Source organism: Lepidochelys kempii, chromosome 3 (genome assembly GCF_965140265.1).
Source record: "Lepidochelys kempii isolate rLepKem1 chromosome 3, rLepKem1.hap2, whole genome shotgun sequence".
Taxonomy (NCBI): Eukaryota; Metazoa; Chordata; order Testudines; family Cheloniidae; genus Lepidochelys; species Lepidochelys kempii.
The window spans coordinates 39,216,964-39,232,043 of NC_133258.1; the positions used below are offsets into that span (position 1 = coordinate 39,216,964).

A 15,080-nucleotide genomic window follows, 5' to 3' on the forward strand; every position below is an offset into this window, starting at 1 on the left:
AGTTGAAACTAGACAAATTCAGACTGGATATAAGCTATGCATTTTTAACAGTGAGGGTAATTAATCATTGAAACAATTTTCCCAAGAGTCATATGCTCCAGGAACACAGCGGTTCTTTCTGGTCTTGGAATCTGAGAACCTTGATATACTGCAGTGGTTTCCAGACTGTAGTCCATCAGCCAGTGGTGATCTATGCGCACACAATAGCGGTTTGAAGAAAGGTGCTTGATCATATGATGCTGGCTCCTCATTAGTTTCTCCTCCTAAATTACACTTTTAAAAGTTTTAAATATGTTCTTAATATTAATTTCCTATGGAAGTTATTACTGTATTTGAAACAAGAATACTACACAATCATGAAAATGAGAGAGGAGGTGCTGAACATGACAATTTCTCTGCTAAGATCCCTGCTGTGGTAATATTTGGGGACCACCTGACGTTATGTTCTCTTTAAATTGTGAATTTCCAATTGACAGAGTGAGGTGCAAGCCCTCTATAGTTAAATATTTATCATTAGATGGTTCTTTAATTAAATGTATGTTTATTTCAGCATCTTAGCTGATGATGATGATGATGATGATGAAGAAATATACAGAACTGAAGATTGTGAATTTGCAGCCAAGAAAAGGAAAAAAGACCATTTTCGGAATAAATCAAAATCACAATGTAAGACTAGATTGCTTTTAGTTCTAGTTTGGAGGATGTTTCATAACTTTAAAGTATTTAAATATTTCTATAAAGCTTACTCATAAGGGCATAATTCACTAATCCTTATTAGTACTGCTTCTACAAACACTCAGTATTAATAATGCATACATAAACGATACAGCTTTTCAAAACTACTCTATCATTAATCAGCGAGCATGAGATCTTGATGATCCTAATGAAAATACATTTGTGAATTGTGATACCATTCTAATAATCAGAGTCTACTGATGCTGCTTTTACTTTCTTTTTCTGTTTTTTTTCTTTAAACTGAGGTTCTTCTGAATATGTAAACTTACTTTTTAGTTACTGTCTTTATAAGTTTAAGCTAATCTTATATGTAATTTTAATTCAACTTGTCGGTAGTGAAACAGCTCTTGGAAAAATGAATTTTTATTGAATTTTTTTTTCTTTACTTTTAATCACAGCATCTAGAGTACTTAGTGATTTAAAAAAAAACTGTGGGGGGGATACAGTTATTCACAATCCTTGAAGACACAGATCATGGAGAGACAGAAAGGGGCATACAGAACACTGAGGGTGGAGGTAGGAGGCACAAATTGCTCAGGGTTGAGGGGACAACACGGGGGAACCCCAGGGCACAGAATATTCAGGGGAGACAGCAGAATATGTGCACAGATTGAGGGTGGGGTCCTGTAAAACATGCAATCATGTAATTAAAACTGTATCCTAATGTATACTCACAAGAGGACAGAACATAGGTTGCTGGTGCAGCCTAAAATCTGGAGTTTCCTTACTTTGAATGCTTGGCTTTGCAACCTAAATAGTTTTCTTTTTGCTTAGTTTTTTGTATGTGTAATTTACGACATAGGATAAAATTTTATCCAAGTGCCTAAGTCACTTAGGTACTTTTGGAACAGTTTATCCATCAGTTGTTTCAAACTTTTGTAAGTAGCCTTCATTAAAACTATCTTAAAAACCCCCTCTCATTTGCAAAGAGTTTTATTAAGAATGATACATTTGTGTAACTTTTTATTTAATAAATATTACCCAATGTGCTGAAAGTTAAAATTGTTACATTAATTTATTTGTTTTTAGGTTTTTATCGTGAAAAATGGATCTATGTTCACAAAGAAAGCACCAGAGAAGTAAGTGTCCTGTGCTGTCTTGCAGTCCTTATTTGCTGCCTGATTACATGTGGTGTTTAAGTACACATCTTAAACCGTATCTTCACTGCATGCTAACCTCATACTCAGCTCTGGGTGCCCCCCCACCCCCAAACACATTCAGACAATCTTACAGTGGGGCAGCCATCACACTCTGAACAATAGGGCAGACCACAAGGTAGTGTTTAGCACATGTTTCTACCACAAGGTCAATGTAGTTAAAACGAGGGTCTCTGTAGCTGCTCAACAATTGAGATATCCTAGTCCTTCAATTAATTCCCATAAGCCCATTGGGTACCTGATCATGTGTTCTACCTTTCCATCTCTCTGTGCCCTGAGCCCTGACCAGAGATGGTCTCCCTTCACTTCCCTCTGCTCAGGAAAGTGCATAGTCCCACCCTGCTTGCAGTTTCCCCAGCTATTCTATCCCCAGTGTTTGAAACAGCAGAACAATGGCCCCTAAGAAGCATGCGTATTGGCATGCAGCCTCCTGGCCTTATGAACACACCAGAATCTTGCTGCAGCTTTGGGCTGAAGTAAACCAAACCCCCATCTTTAACTGTACAAAGAGGAATGTCAAACAGTACAAAAGGTATGTCTGAGGAGCTGCTGGCTGATCACGGGATTGAGCAGACCAAACAGCAGTGCAGAGAGAGAATACAGGGGCTCGAGGTGAACTCCTGGAAGACCAGGAAAAAGAATAAGAAGTGTGGTAATGTCCCAGCAACATATTCATTTTACAGTGAAATGGGCTGTGTTCTGAGCAGCCCTGTGAGCGCGGAGACCTGTTTCAGCACAGACTCATATGTGGAGCTAGGAGGGGTGAGGGTTCAGAATTTGGATGTCCATGGAGATATGACCTAGCCCAGCCAGCAAGGAGAGGGAGAGGCAGAGATGTGGATGGCTATAGTCTCATCCACAAGCTTGTGTCCGATTCACAAGAGATGTTCCCTTAAACATCCCTAGAAGAGCACAGTGTGGTAGAGAGTATCCACACTGAAGAAGTAGGGGAGAACTCAGCATCTTATCTGATTACCAACAGATCTGCAACAGTCTGAAGTTGGCAGTTTATAAAGGGCAATAGAAACGCTCTTCTAAACCACTATTCGTTCTCACATCTGGGTGCTCTGTCTCTTAAACGCCAGGGAAGCACCTTACTCAGTTCCATGAATGTGTGGTTCTTCATGTGAAAGTTCTGGGCTCATGGCTAGTCATCCCATGTTTCCGTCATAATGTGCTTGTGTTCCTACTGTGACAGACTCAGACCAGAAAGATATAAGAGAATAGTGGAAGGCCAGTATATCAGCCTCAGAATGAGCAGGTCCCTGTTCCTAGGATAGCCAAACAAAGGCTACTCCAGGCCAATCAAGACACCTGACGCCAATTTAAACTAGTTAAGGTCATTAGGCTAATGCCGGCACCTGACCTCAATTAACTGGCAAAGAGGCAGTTAGGCTAATGGAGACAGCTGGAACCAATTAAGGTCCCACTCATACTGCTTAAAAGCTCTCCTTTCCAGTTTTCTCGGGAGAAGCCCAGGTGAAAGGGGCTGGAGGAGAGGAAGCATTGTTGAGTCCTGAGGTAAGGGTGAAACTTGGAAAAGGGGACCATGGGGAAGTGGTCCAGGGAATCAAAGCAGCATCAGTGGTGAAGGGAAAGCCGCCAACAGCTGCTACCATTAGGGTACCTGCACTGGAACCCGAAGTAGAGGGCGGGCCCGGGTTCTCCCCTCCCCATGATCTACAGAGATCCCCTTGAGAGGGGAAGCAGACTTTGGTCCAGGAGGGAGGACAAACTGCACCTACTGACCTCTAAGGAGCAACAGAGACTGTGGGTATTCCACCTTCCCACCTCCCATACTGGCCTGTGATGAAAGTAGCTCAATAAGCTGTGACCTTTGCTGCTATACAGGGAAAGGGAGATCATATTGAGGGCCTTAGCGCACTTCTGAGGCCACTGAATCCGCCTGGAGGCATGGGACCCACCAATACAGGCTCGGAGCTTTGTCATACTACCCAGAAGTAGTGGACTGTGTAAAGTTCTGGCCTCATGGCTAAGGCTACATTTTCATCACGGGTATTTTTAGTAAAAGTCATGGACAGGTCATGGGCAGTAAACAGAAATTCATGGTCCATGTCCTGTTCATGACTTTTACTATATACCCCTAACTAAAACTTCGGTGGGACGGAGGGGGCCTGCGGGTGCTCTGGGGGGAGGGTGTGTTCCTGGGGTCCCACGAGTCCTCTGGGGAGATGGTCAGGGGGGCTGTGTGTGCTCTGGGGGGGAAGGATCCAGGCCGTGTGATGCTGGGAGGGGAGGGTTGGCAGGGCTAGCAGGCTCCCTACCTGTCTCCACATGTCCCTGCAGCTCCTAGGCAGCGGAGGGGCCAGGGGGATCAACACACTGCTCCCAACACAAGCGCCATCTGCGCAACTCCCATTGGCTGGGAACTGCAGCCAATGGGAGCTGTGGGGGTGGGGCTTGTTGGCAAGGGCAGCACGTGGGGCCCCCTGGTCTCTCCACTTAGGAGCTGCAGGGCCATGACTATGGGAGCTGGGGAGCCCTGCACCCCCCCCACCCATAGCCCCCTCCCACACACCCAAACTGTTACTGCTGCAGAAGTCATGGAGGTCACAGAAAGTCATGGAATCCGTGACCTCTGTGACAGCCTCGCAGCCTTACTCATGGCTAGTCATCCCATGTTTCCATCATCATGTGCTCCCACCAGTGTGTGGGTGTGTTCCTACACAGAAGTTGGGATTATCTGCCATTTAAAAACAACATCGTCTCAGTCCATGTCCACTTGGCCATGTCCAATTGCTTGTATGCTACTTCTGACTGCATGTTGCTACCTCAATTTCCTCTAGCCCCAAAACAGCCTCTGAAATCCCTGCCCACATCTCCTAGCAGCTAGTGCAGAGGCACAAAAACAAAACATTGCATCCATAAAAAACAGTAGTTCTTGGCCGTGGTGATTAGGGAGCCAAACGGCACACCACTACATCAGCTTGATTACTGCTTGGTTACTGCCAGTAAATGAATTTTGTGGGCCTAGACCATTTCCTCCCACAGTCCCAAGAGTGAACAGACAAGTTGTCCTACAGCACCCTGCACAGAGTGACACAATCTCAAGATACGGGCCAAGATAATTGTATTGCTTGTTACTGCTACATACAATGACAGTACAGACACGGGACATGACAGCAATGTACTGATGTCCACAATGATTGTGTAGTAGTGAGGTAGGCTACCAGGCACTTACAAGCACATGTTTACTTATCCCATGGCTTGCACATATTCCTGCTGAAATTATGCGCCACTGCAAAATGCAGATTTTGTGCAGAATTAATGTTCCTCATAGAATTTTATTTTTCATGCAGAATTTGTGAGTTCCACCAAATTGTTTCCATTTTCCAGTTTTGCATGTTTCAGATGTATTAGTTATGTATACACGTAACGTCTGTGCGCACATGAGCCTGAACCATGTATACGGCCAGGTCCATACAAACACACTTATGTGCACACTTGCCCCAACACATACACACTACCCGAGTTCTCCATTTCCCCATGCTAACTACCACTATCCTACAACTAAACTACTGCTAACTCACCAACCCCCCTTCCTGCCTCAGTAGCTTGGCCCTAAAACCTTACAATACACACAGAAGTTTGAACTTGAACAGGACATGACAGACAGACACAAAACAGTCCGTAAGGATGCTAGCACCCCCTTAGGCCAGGACGTTACAGTACATTTGTGTAATGACTTTGTTTAAATGAAATATTTAATTTCACTGAAATAGATAACAGTCAACAAAGATACATCAATTTCTGTAATAATATGCCTTGTAAGGAATCTATTTGTCAAAAAAACATTTCCTGAATCTCTTTTGTTGTCTCTGTTGTTACAGACATACTTGCTAACAGGTATTTTGAAATAATTTACCAAAATTGAAACTGGTGTGATTAAATTGTGTTATTTTGACAAATAAAATATGCAGAATTTTAAAGTATTGTGCACAGAATTTTTTATTTTTGCCTCAGAATTCTCCCCGGAGTATTCACATGGAATGAAGATAAGGCCTTACTAATGTGTGGCATTTTAGTTTTTAGTTCAAAACGGAGCGGTTGTAATTTCCTCATCTTTTCTCTCGAAGACAGGGATCGGCAACCTTTGGCACGTGGCCCGCCAGGGTAAGGCAGGCTGGGCCAGTTTGTTTACCTGCCATGTTCGCAGGTTCAGTTGATCGCAGCTCCCAGTGGCCGCAGTTCGCTGTTCTAGGCCAATGGGGGCTGCGGGAAGCGGCACAGACCAATGAATGTGCAGGCCACCGCTTTCTGCAGCCCTCATTGGCCCTGTCAGGCCGCGGGCCAAAGGTTGCCGATTCCTGCTCTAAGAAATCAAATGAATGCTTGGCCTAGATTCAGGAAAGTATCCCTGTTCCATAAGGGTGCTTAGGCATAAGTTTAACTCTAAGTACATGCTTAAGAGCTTTCTTGATTCAGAACATTAGTGATGATTAACTGAACCATTTTTTTCTTTGTTTGCTCTTAAAGTATGTTTTCTTCTTTTTCAAGAGACATGGCTATTGCACATTGGGAGAAGCTTTTAATCGCTTAGATTTTTCAAGTGCAATTCAGGACATCAGAAGGTTCAATTATGTGGTCAAAGTAAGCTGTTTATATTATATATTTCATAAATGTTTTGCTGGTTTGTCTAGTATAATTATACATTGGCAATATGCAACTACATAAATAAGCTGTTTGCATAAAAATATGCATTTAAAAATATATATAAAAATACCCAAGTTCTGAAGTAAACTTTTATTTTTGTGTGTTGAAAACTGATTTATTATACTGTGAAACGCCTCAGACTGCAGAAAGAAGAAAATAGGCCAATAACTCTTTTCTGATGGCTTTTCAGAGAAACATTGATGGTAACTTCAGTAGTTACTTTTTTGCATTATAAAAAATTCATAAAACAGCAAATTAAGACCCCACTATTAATATTCTGCAAAATAAACTATAATACATGTTTGTTTAACTTATTTTCACAACTGCAATTTTAATAATTTTTGATAATGCATTATGAATTAGAAAATTTTCTGTAGCGTATTGTTTTTTTAAAACAACGAAGTGTGAGTGCTATGAGTAGGGTTGCCAGGTGTCTGGTTTTCGACGGGAACGTCTGTCCGAAAAGGGAACCTAGCAGCGTCTGGTCAGCACAGCTGACCGGGCACTAAAAGTCCACTTGGCCGCAGTAACTGGTCTCTGCTGCTAGGGGGTGGGAAGAGGAGCTGTCGTGGCTGGAGCCACATAGAAGAGCTTGCTCTCTGCTCAGTTGCTGATGCCTGACAGAGTGGTGGCTTGTTTCCAGACTAGGTTCCAAGAGGTAGGTCCCGCCACCCAGGGGGAGGAGGGATCCTGTCCACCCCCATTCTGTCCCAGCATGCCCAGATTGCCCGAGCCCTAACCCCTTGCTACAGGAACCGACCCCCCCCCAGCTCCTTGCTCTAAGGATCGCCCACCACTATGCCCCGATTTTGCAGGTGGGCAGGTTCCATGTCAGCTCCTCCCAGCCTGACTCTGCAGGCAGCAGGTGCATCCCATGAGAGGGGGGGAGTGAGCAAAACGTGGGGGTGGAGAGTGAGCAACTGAGGGAGGGGGGTGAGGGTGAGCAGAGGGCAGGGCCTTGGGGGAAGAAACAGGGTAGGGGTGGAGCAAAGGGGTTCAGTTTTCTGTACTTAGAAAGTTGACAACCCTAGCTATGAGGTGTCATTACACCACTCTGTCAATCTTTGCTGCAGCACATGCTTTATAAGTGGCAGGCATTTAGTGAGATAAGTGGTATTCCCTTTCTACTATTATTATTTCCTCTAAAACTTTGGGAACAGCACCCAGATTTTTAAAAATCTTCTAGCCTGTCCATCTTCCAAAAATGATTTTAATGAGATGCTGTTCTTGCCATGTTTATCTTTGTCTATTTCACAAATGACAGAACAGGGCAAAGTTTTAGAGAAGCAAACCTTTTAGTGATTGCTTCTTGGAACAATTTGTTCTAGAGCATCTAACAAGAGAGGCTAGCCTTAACTTAGTTTTAAGTAATACACTGTTATCTAGATTCAAAAGCCAAGGGGCAGATAGTGTACTATAAAGTGACAGTGACATTAAACTTGAAAAAGTGAGGTTTCAGTCAAATGAGAAGGTTAGTCAAAAAGGCCCTGAAGTAAAAATAAAGAAATTTAAATCCTTGGTGAATGCAGGGATGGTACTCAAAAACAGTAACAATCTCAGAAAATGTTTACTGCGAGAAAGCGAAGAGTATTTAAACGAATATGGCTAAATGACAGTGCTCAAGAGGCTACTTGAGCAAACAGAAATACTTCAAAACTTGGAAATCTGACCGTAGTAAAGCTAATAAACAGGCGCATAAATTACAGCAGCCAATAAGAGATGGAACTAGAAGGCCCAAAATGGATTTCAAAGAACAAACAGCTAAAGATAAAAACGAAGAGACACTTTAAAAAAAAATATCAAAAGCAGGAAGCCTGCAGAAGAATCAGTGCGTCAATAGTTGAAGGGGACAATTAAGGATGATAAGGACATTTCTTTGCCTCAGTCTTCACCACCGAGAATGCTGGAGAACTTCTTAGTCAGGACCTGTTCTTTACTTGTAATAAAGGTGATCTATTCAGACGTGTCAGAATAGATGTTGGAGCAAATTGTTGATTTAAAAAAGAGTAAGTTACCAGGCCCAAATGGTAAACCAAGAGTTCTGAAGAAGTCTAAGTAGAAGTAGCTGAGCTGTTAACAAAAACATGCAATAATTAAAAATAGGCACTGTTCAGAGGATTGTAGGGTATCAAGCTTTTAAAAAAAAAAAAAAAAAAAAAGCAGAAGCTCCAGAGGTTGATCCAGTGAATTTACAGTCTAGTAAGCCTTACATATGTACCTGTCAGATTGGTTGAAACAATAATTTAGCAAAAGATTAACAAAGTACATGGAAGATCATGATATAATAAAGTCTAAGCAGCTGGGTCTCTGCACACAACTAATCAAAGACCATGTCAAAAGTAGTAAATAAAGGAGAACTGGTTGGCATTATAAGCAGTGCAACCAGATCTGCCTTAGTTAAGGTTACATAATTCTTCCCATTTATAGAACCTGTTTTCAGTGGCTTATAGCTTTTCCAAAATTTAACTGTATGCTGAAGGGGAGAGACAAGACTGGGACTGATTCAGGAGGGTTCAGGTTTGGTGGGTGGAACAGTGGCACAATGATCTGTGCCCATTCCCCTCCATAACCTGGAATAGAACCCAAGATTCCTTAGTATTATCATTCCTCTGTCAACAAATCTCTCTAAAAGCCTCTGGAAAAGTGTGTGTCCCAATTCTTCTCCACTACTGGACTACTTTAACGGGGCCAGCACCCGCCTCTCATGCATGCCCCCTTTTTTGTCTGGCTGATAGTGCCTGCAAACACAGTTCTTTTCATGTCTTCTTGTGGATGGCCCCCTTTCTCTCGGTTAGGTGTGAGCCTGCTTTTCTTTTTTGGTCTTACATCAGGCTGGCACCTGCTTCTCGCGAGCATCACCCCCAGCTGCTAGTTCTCTCGGCAGGCCTTCGGCTGCTCAGTCCTCTGGCTGAGCCAGACCCTGTCCCCCCCTTCCAATTTATAAAGTCCAAGTTCTTTCTCGGCCCTGGTATGGAGCCATAACTCTAAGTCTTCTTCCCAGAGGCACTGCCTTCTTCAACCACCCAGTCAGGGCCCATCTCAGCTGGTGTCCTTTGCAGCAGCGCTCCCTGGGCTCTGTCTGAAACCAGACCAGCAGGGCCCATCTCAGTGCTGCCTGGTCTGGCTGGGTCCTGGGCTCAGCCTGCCTCATCAAGCTCCAGCAACTGAAGGCTCTGCTGTGCTGCTTGCCTTTTAATGGTCCCTTCTGGCCCCTTATTGGTCGCTCCAGCAGCCCCTCTGATTGGCCGCTTTTCTGCAGCCACTCTAGACTCCCTGGAGGACTTCTTGCTGTTCTATTCTGGGACAGGGTGACGCAGAGTCTTTTCTCATGTCCCCCTTAGTCAGGTTGTACTCCGCTTGGGCTACCTCTACCTCTGGCTCACTTTGGCCTCTGCTCAATAAATAATTAAAATCTTGCCTGTTTTCCATGGCTGCATCTGCCTCTGGTCCTCCTTTGACCTCTGCCTCTGGCCTCACACAATAAAACAGTTAAAAGCTTGCCCCAGTAAAACAGTTGTATCTGACCTGACCCCTTTTGGAGAAGTTCGGTCTGAAGATCCCACTTTGCTACCATAATGTAACGGAGTCAGCACCTGCCTCTCATGTGTGCCCCCTTTTTTTGGCCGATAGTGCCTGCAAACACAATTCTAGGCTGCCTGGAGAACTTTCCGCTGCTCTGTTCTGGGACAGGGTGATGCAGGGCCGTGAGTCCTTGAGCAGGGGGCCTCTGGACCTAGTCCACCCTGCCATAACTACACAGGAGGACAGCCTACTACTATCGATTTACTCCATTAGCTCAAGTGTTAGAGGTCTGTGCTGTGGATCTAAAGGTTCCAGCCCTGCTACTGACCCATTTCGGTATGAGTATGATGCAATGTGATATTTGTTTTTTCAATTTTCTTTGTTAAAAATCTAGGAAACTATATTCAAAAGTATTACGTTAAAAGTTGGCACAGTCAACCTTAATTGCAGCGTTTCTTAATCTGAGTGCTTGAATTGTAATCTTAATATTTCTGATGTAGTTTTTGTGTATAACCATTTCTTCAGATTTCCAAAAAGCGATTGACAAGGTCACAAACAAGAGGCTACTAAGGAAGTGAAGTAGTCACAGGGTGACAGGCAACATATTGTCATGGATTAAAAACTAGCTGGGAGACAGAAAGCAAAAAGAGTAAAATTAAATGGTCAATTTTCATCATGGCAGAAGGTTCCCAGCACGGTATCTCAAGATTCCATTCTAGGTTCTGTGATTAATGCATTTATTAATGATCTGGAAATGGCAGCAAGTAATGAAATAGTAACATTTGCAAATGTTACTAATAGGACTGTCAAGCGATTAATCGCATGATTAAAAAAAGTAATTGCCCAATTAATTGCAATGTTAAACAGTAACAGAATACCATTTATTTAAATATTTATGGATGTTTTCTACATTTTCAAATATATTCATTTCAATTACAACACATAATGCAAAGTGACAGTGCTCACTTTATATTTGTTTTTGTTTACAAATATTTGCACTGTAAAAAAACAAAAGAAATCGTATTTTTCAATTCACCTAATACAAGTACTGTAGTGCAATCTCATTATTATGAAAGTTGAACTTACAAATGTAGACTTATGTACAAAAAATAACTGCATTCAAAAAATAAAGGAATGTAAAACTTTAGAGCCTAGAAGTCCACTCAGTTCTATTTCTTGTTCAGCCAATCACACAGACAAACACGTTTGTTTACATTTGGAGGAGATAATGCTCCCTGCTTCTTGTTCACAGTGTCACCCGAAAGGTGAGAACAGGTGTTCTCATGGCACTGTTGTAGCCAGCGACGCAAGATATTTACATGCCAGATGTGCTAAAGATTCATATGACCCTCATGCTTCAACCACCATTCTAGAGGACATTCGTGCATGCAGATGACAGGCTCTGCTCAATAACGATCCAAAGCAGTGCAGACTGACGCATGTTCATTTTCATCATCTGAGTCAGATGCCACCAGCAGAAAGTTGATTTTCTCTTTTGGTGGTTTGGGTTCTGTAGTTCCCACATCGGAGTGTTGCTCTTTTAAAACTTCTGAAAGAATGCTCCACACCTGTCAAGGTTCTTTCCCCACTCTGAACTCTAGGGTACAGATGTGGGGACCTGCATGAAAGACCCCGTAAGCTTATTCTTACCAGCTTAGGTTAAAAGCTGCCACCACCAAAGTGTTACACAAAGAATAACAGGGGAAGTGCCCACTTGGAAATGTCTCCCCCCCCCAATACTCCCCAAAGCACTACACCCCCTTTCCTGGGGAAGGCTTGATAAAAATCCTCACCAGTTTGCATAGGTGAACACAGACCCAAACCCTTGGATCTTAAGAACAATGAAAAAGCAATGAGGTTCTTAAAAGAAGAATTTTAATTGAAGAAAAAGTAAAAGAATCACCTCTTTAAAATCAGGATGGTAAATACCTTACAGGGTAATCAGATTCAAAACATAGAGAATCTCTCTAGGCAAAACCTTATGTTACAAAAAGACACAAAAACAGGAATATACATTCCATTCAGCACAACTTATTTTATCAGCCATTTAAACAAAACAGAATCTAACACATATCTAACTAGATTGCTTACTAACTCTTAACAGGAGTTCTGACCTGCATTCTTGCTCTGGTCCCAGCAAAAGCATCACACAGACAGACAGGACCCTTTGTCCCCGCCCTCCCCACTAGCTTTGAAAGTATCTTGTCTCCTCATTGGTCATTTTGGTCAGGTGCCTGCGAGGTTATCTTAGCTTCTTAACCCTTTACAGGTGAAAGGGTTTTTCCTCTGGCCAGGAGGAATTTAAAGGTGTTTACCCTTCCCTTTATATTTATGACAACACCTCATCCCTCTCAGATTTTGGAAGGCACTTCAGATTCTGAAACCTGGGGTCGAGCGATGTAGCTATCTTTAGAAATCTCACGTTAGTACCTTCTTTGCATATTGTCAAATCTGGAGCGAAAGTGTTCTTAAAATGAACATGTGCTGAGTCATCATCCGAGACTACTATAATATGAACTATATGACAGAATGCAGGTAAAATAGAGCCGGAGACAGACAATTCTCCTCCAAGGAGTTCAGTCACAAATTTAATCAACACGTTATTTTTTTTAATGAGCGTCATCAGCATGAAAGCATGTCCTCTAGAATGGTGGCCAAAGCATGAAGGGGCATATGAATATTTAGCATATCTGGCACATAAATACTTGCAGTGCCGGCTACAAGAGTGCCATGCGAACGCCTGATTTCACTTTCTGGTGACATTGTAAATAAGAAGTGGGTAACATTATCTCCTGTAAACGTAAACAAACTTGTTTGTCTTAGCGATTGGCTGAATGAGAAGTAGGACTGAGTGGACTTGAAAGCTCTAAAGTTTCTCTGTGTGTTTCAGGGCAGATGGTTGTGGGGAAATTGGGACAGGGGGTGCATTGGAATCACCCTGCAAGTTGTAATGAAGACTGGTGAAGACCAGGGGCAGCTGTTTTGTTATAAGTAGGCTGCTGTGGTCAGTCTTGCATCAGGGCTGTACAGCACATAGACTCAGGGAACTACGTACATGCTTGTCAGCTGGCTATTGGTGTCCGGGATGTGAGCCGTAGCAGAAGACCACAGCAGGCAGTTATATAACCTCTCACTGGTCTGGACTGTGTCCAGCCCTCTCCTGGAACACACAGAGAAATAATAATGTTTGATGCTTTTTTAAAGAGACCAAAGTACAGCTTATCACTTTAACTGGAGTTAACAATCACTTAAATTCAAATACAGCACTAGGTTGGTTTAGATTAAAAGTAAAACAAGTTCATTAACAAAAGGACATGGGTTAAGTGATACAAAGTAGAAAATATTGGAGGTAGAACAGGTTACAAACAAACCAAAGTTAAAATATGCTTTCTAATGGCTAAGACCATCCTTAAAAAGCTACAGACTTTGCTCAAGGTAGTTTTCTCACTAGTCATTCTTTGAGCAGGCACTCTGGCCAGGACCCAACAAATGGAACACAGACTGCTTGGTTTCTTTTTCTCCTGCGAGGTAAGATAAAGATGGAGTCTCTATCTGTCCCTTACATTCCCAACAGAACTTTTTTTGTCTTGAAAGTCAGGAAGGTCTCCTAGGAATTCGTCCTATGTCTCTCTGTGGTGCAGGAGCCATGCTAATTCTCCATCTCCCGAGGTCAGTCTCAGGATGTTCCCTGCTGGTTTAGCTTGATGGCTTTGTTTATTGCTAATATGTAAATTGAGGTAAACCCACATTTCTTTGTCTAGGACAAACCTGTTTATTGCCTCTTCCCAGGCTAGACCGCCTGGTTTTAAACACATTCTAGTAACATCACACAGAGAGAATTCATAACTTTGCATTCAATGTTACATATATTTTTACAATGATGATATTGACCACTGTGATATTAATTTTCAAATGATACCCCACAACACATATTTTGTACAAATATCATTGCAGTAGTGTGTAGCAGGTGAATACAGAGATATCCTGTCCTTTTGTGACCCAAGGTAAAAGTATATAAAATAAATAATATAGAGATGGTAATTAGAAACCTAGGCTTTTGCTGTCTCATAACACAAGAACAAAGGAATATTGGATTAAGGTAAGAGTTGGGGAAGTAAAAAAACAATAAAAAGAAATACTTTTTCACATAACCTGTAATTAAGTTGTGGAACTCTCAGCCACAGGAAGTTGTTGAGGCCAAGAACTTATCAAGGCTCAGATGGGATTGGATATTTATATGGATATCAAGAATATCCAAAATAGTGATATTTTATGATAAATTTTGGAAGGGGTATTATACCTCATGCTTCAGTGCTTAGGCCTATCTTTTAACTATTGGAAATCAAAAAAAGACCTAATGCAGGGGGGCAGATTACCCCACATCTTCCTGTTGCAGATTTCTTACATCTTCTACTGAAGCTTCTGGTGTTGGCCTCTCTTGGAGACAGAATAGTGGACTAGATGAACCTCAGTTCTGATTCAGTATGACAGTTCCTATGTTGCAGTCTTCTGTTGTCCAAGAGTAACATTTAGTTGTTAATAGACCTAATGCTGACTATGTTTATACAGTGTGTTTGTAACATACTTCTGTTTGCTGTGTCAAGTTAAAGCAGTATGATATAATTCAAGAATTTCTTCCATTGCCATGTGGAACGAAGTAACTCTTCTGAGGCCCCAGTTCAGCTCTGTGCGGGTGCCTGTATTATGGCTAAGTGTAAACAAACACAGAACAGTCATCTGGCTTTTTTGTTGCAAAATCAGTAATAAAATCAGAAAAGATGACTGTGAGAAACAGCATTTTCCAGCCAGAGCTGCAACTCTCTCAATTAAGACTTTATTTCCAAAATAATTAATATGGGCAAAGTTCTTGTCCTGACATGAGGATGGTGAGCAGAATGTGCAGGAAAGCTTTTTTGGCCAGAAGGGGAAGACACCATTCTTTATGGTTAGGGTTGCCAACCCTCCTGGTTTCGCCAGGAGTCTCCCGGAATC

The 15,080-nt window shown here is 42.3% G+C and overlaps 1 protein-coding gene across 5 annotated transcripts in view; it reads left to right on the top strand.

Annotated features, from left to right (window-relative positions):
• FBXO25 (F-box protein 25) overlaps positions 1-15,080 on the top strand; it is a 63,302-nt gene that overhangs the window by 19,268 nt on the left and 28,954 nt on the right. For 3 of the 5 annotated variants that reach the window (XM_073336175.1, XM_073336174.1, XM_073336178.1), the window contains 3 exons: positions 551-666; positions 1,765-1,814; positions 6,390-6,503. In XM_073336175.1, coding sequence (XP_073192276.1) covers positions 551-666; positions 1,765-1,814; positions 6,390-6,503 — 280 coding nt within the window. The remainder of the gene's footprint in view (positions 1-550; positions 667-1,764; positions 1,815-6,389; positions 6,504-15,080) is intronic. The other 2 variants (XM_073336177.1, XM_073336179.1) reach the window with 1 other exon arrangement.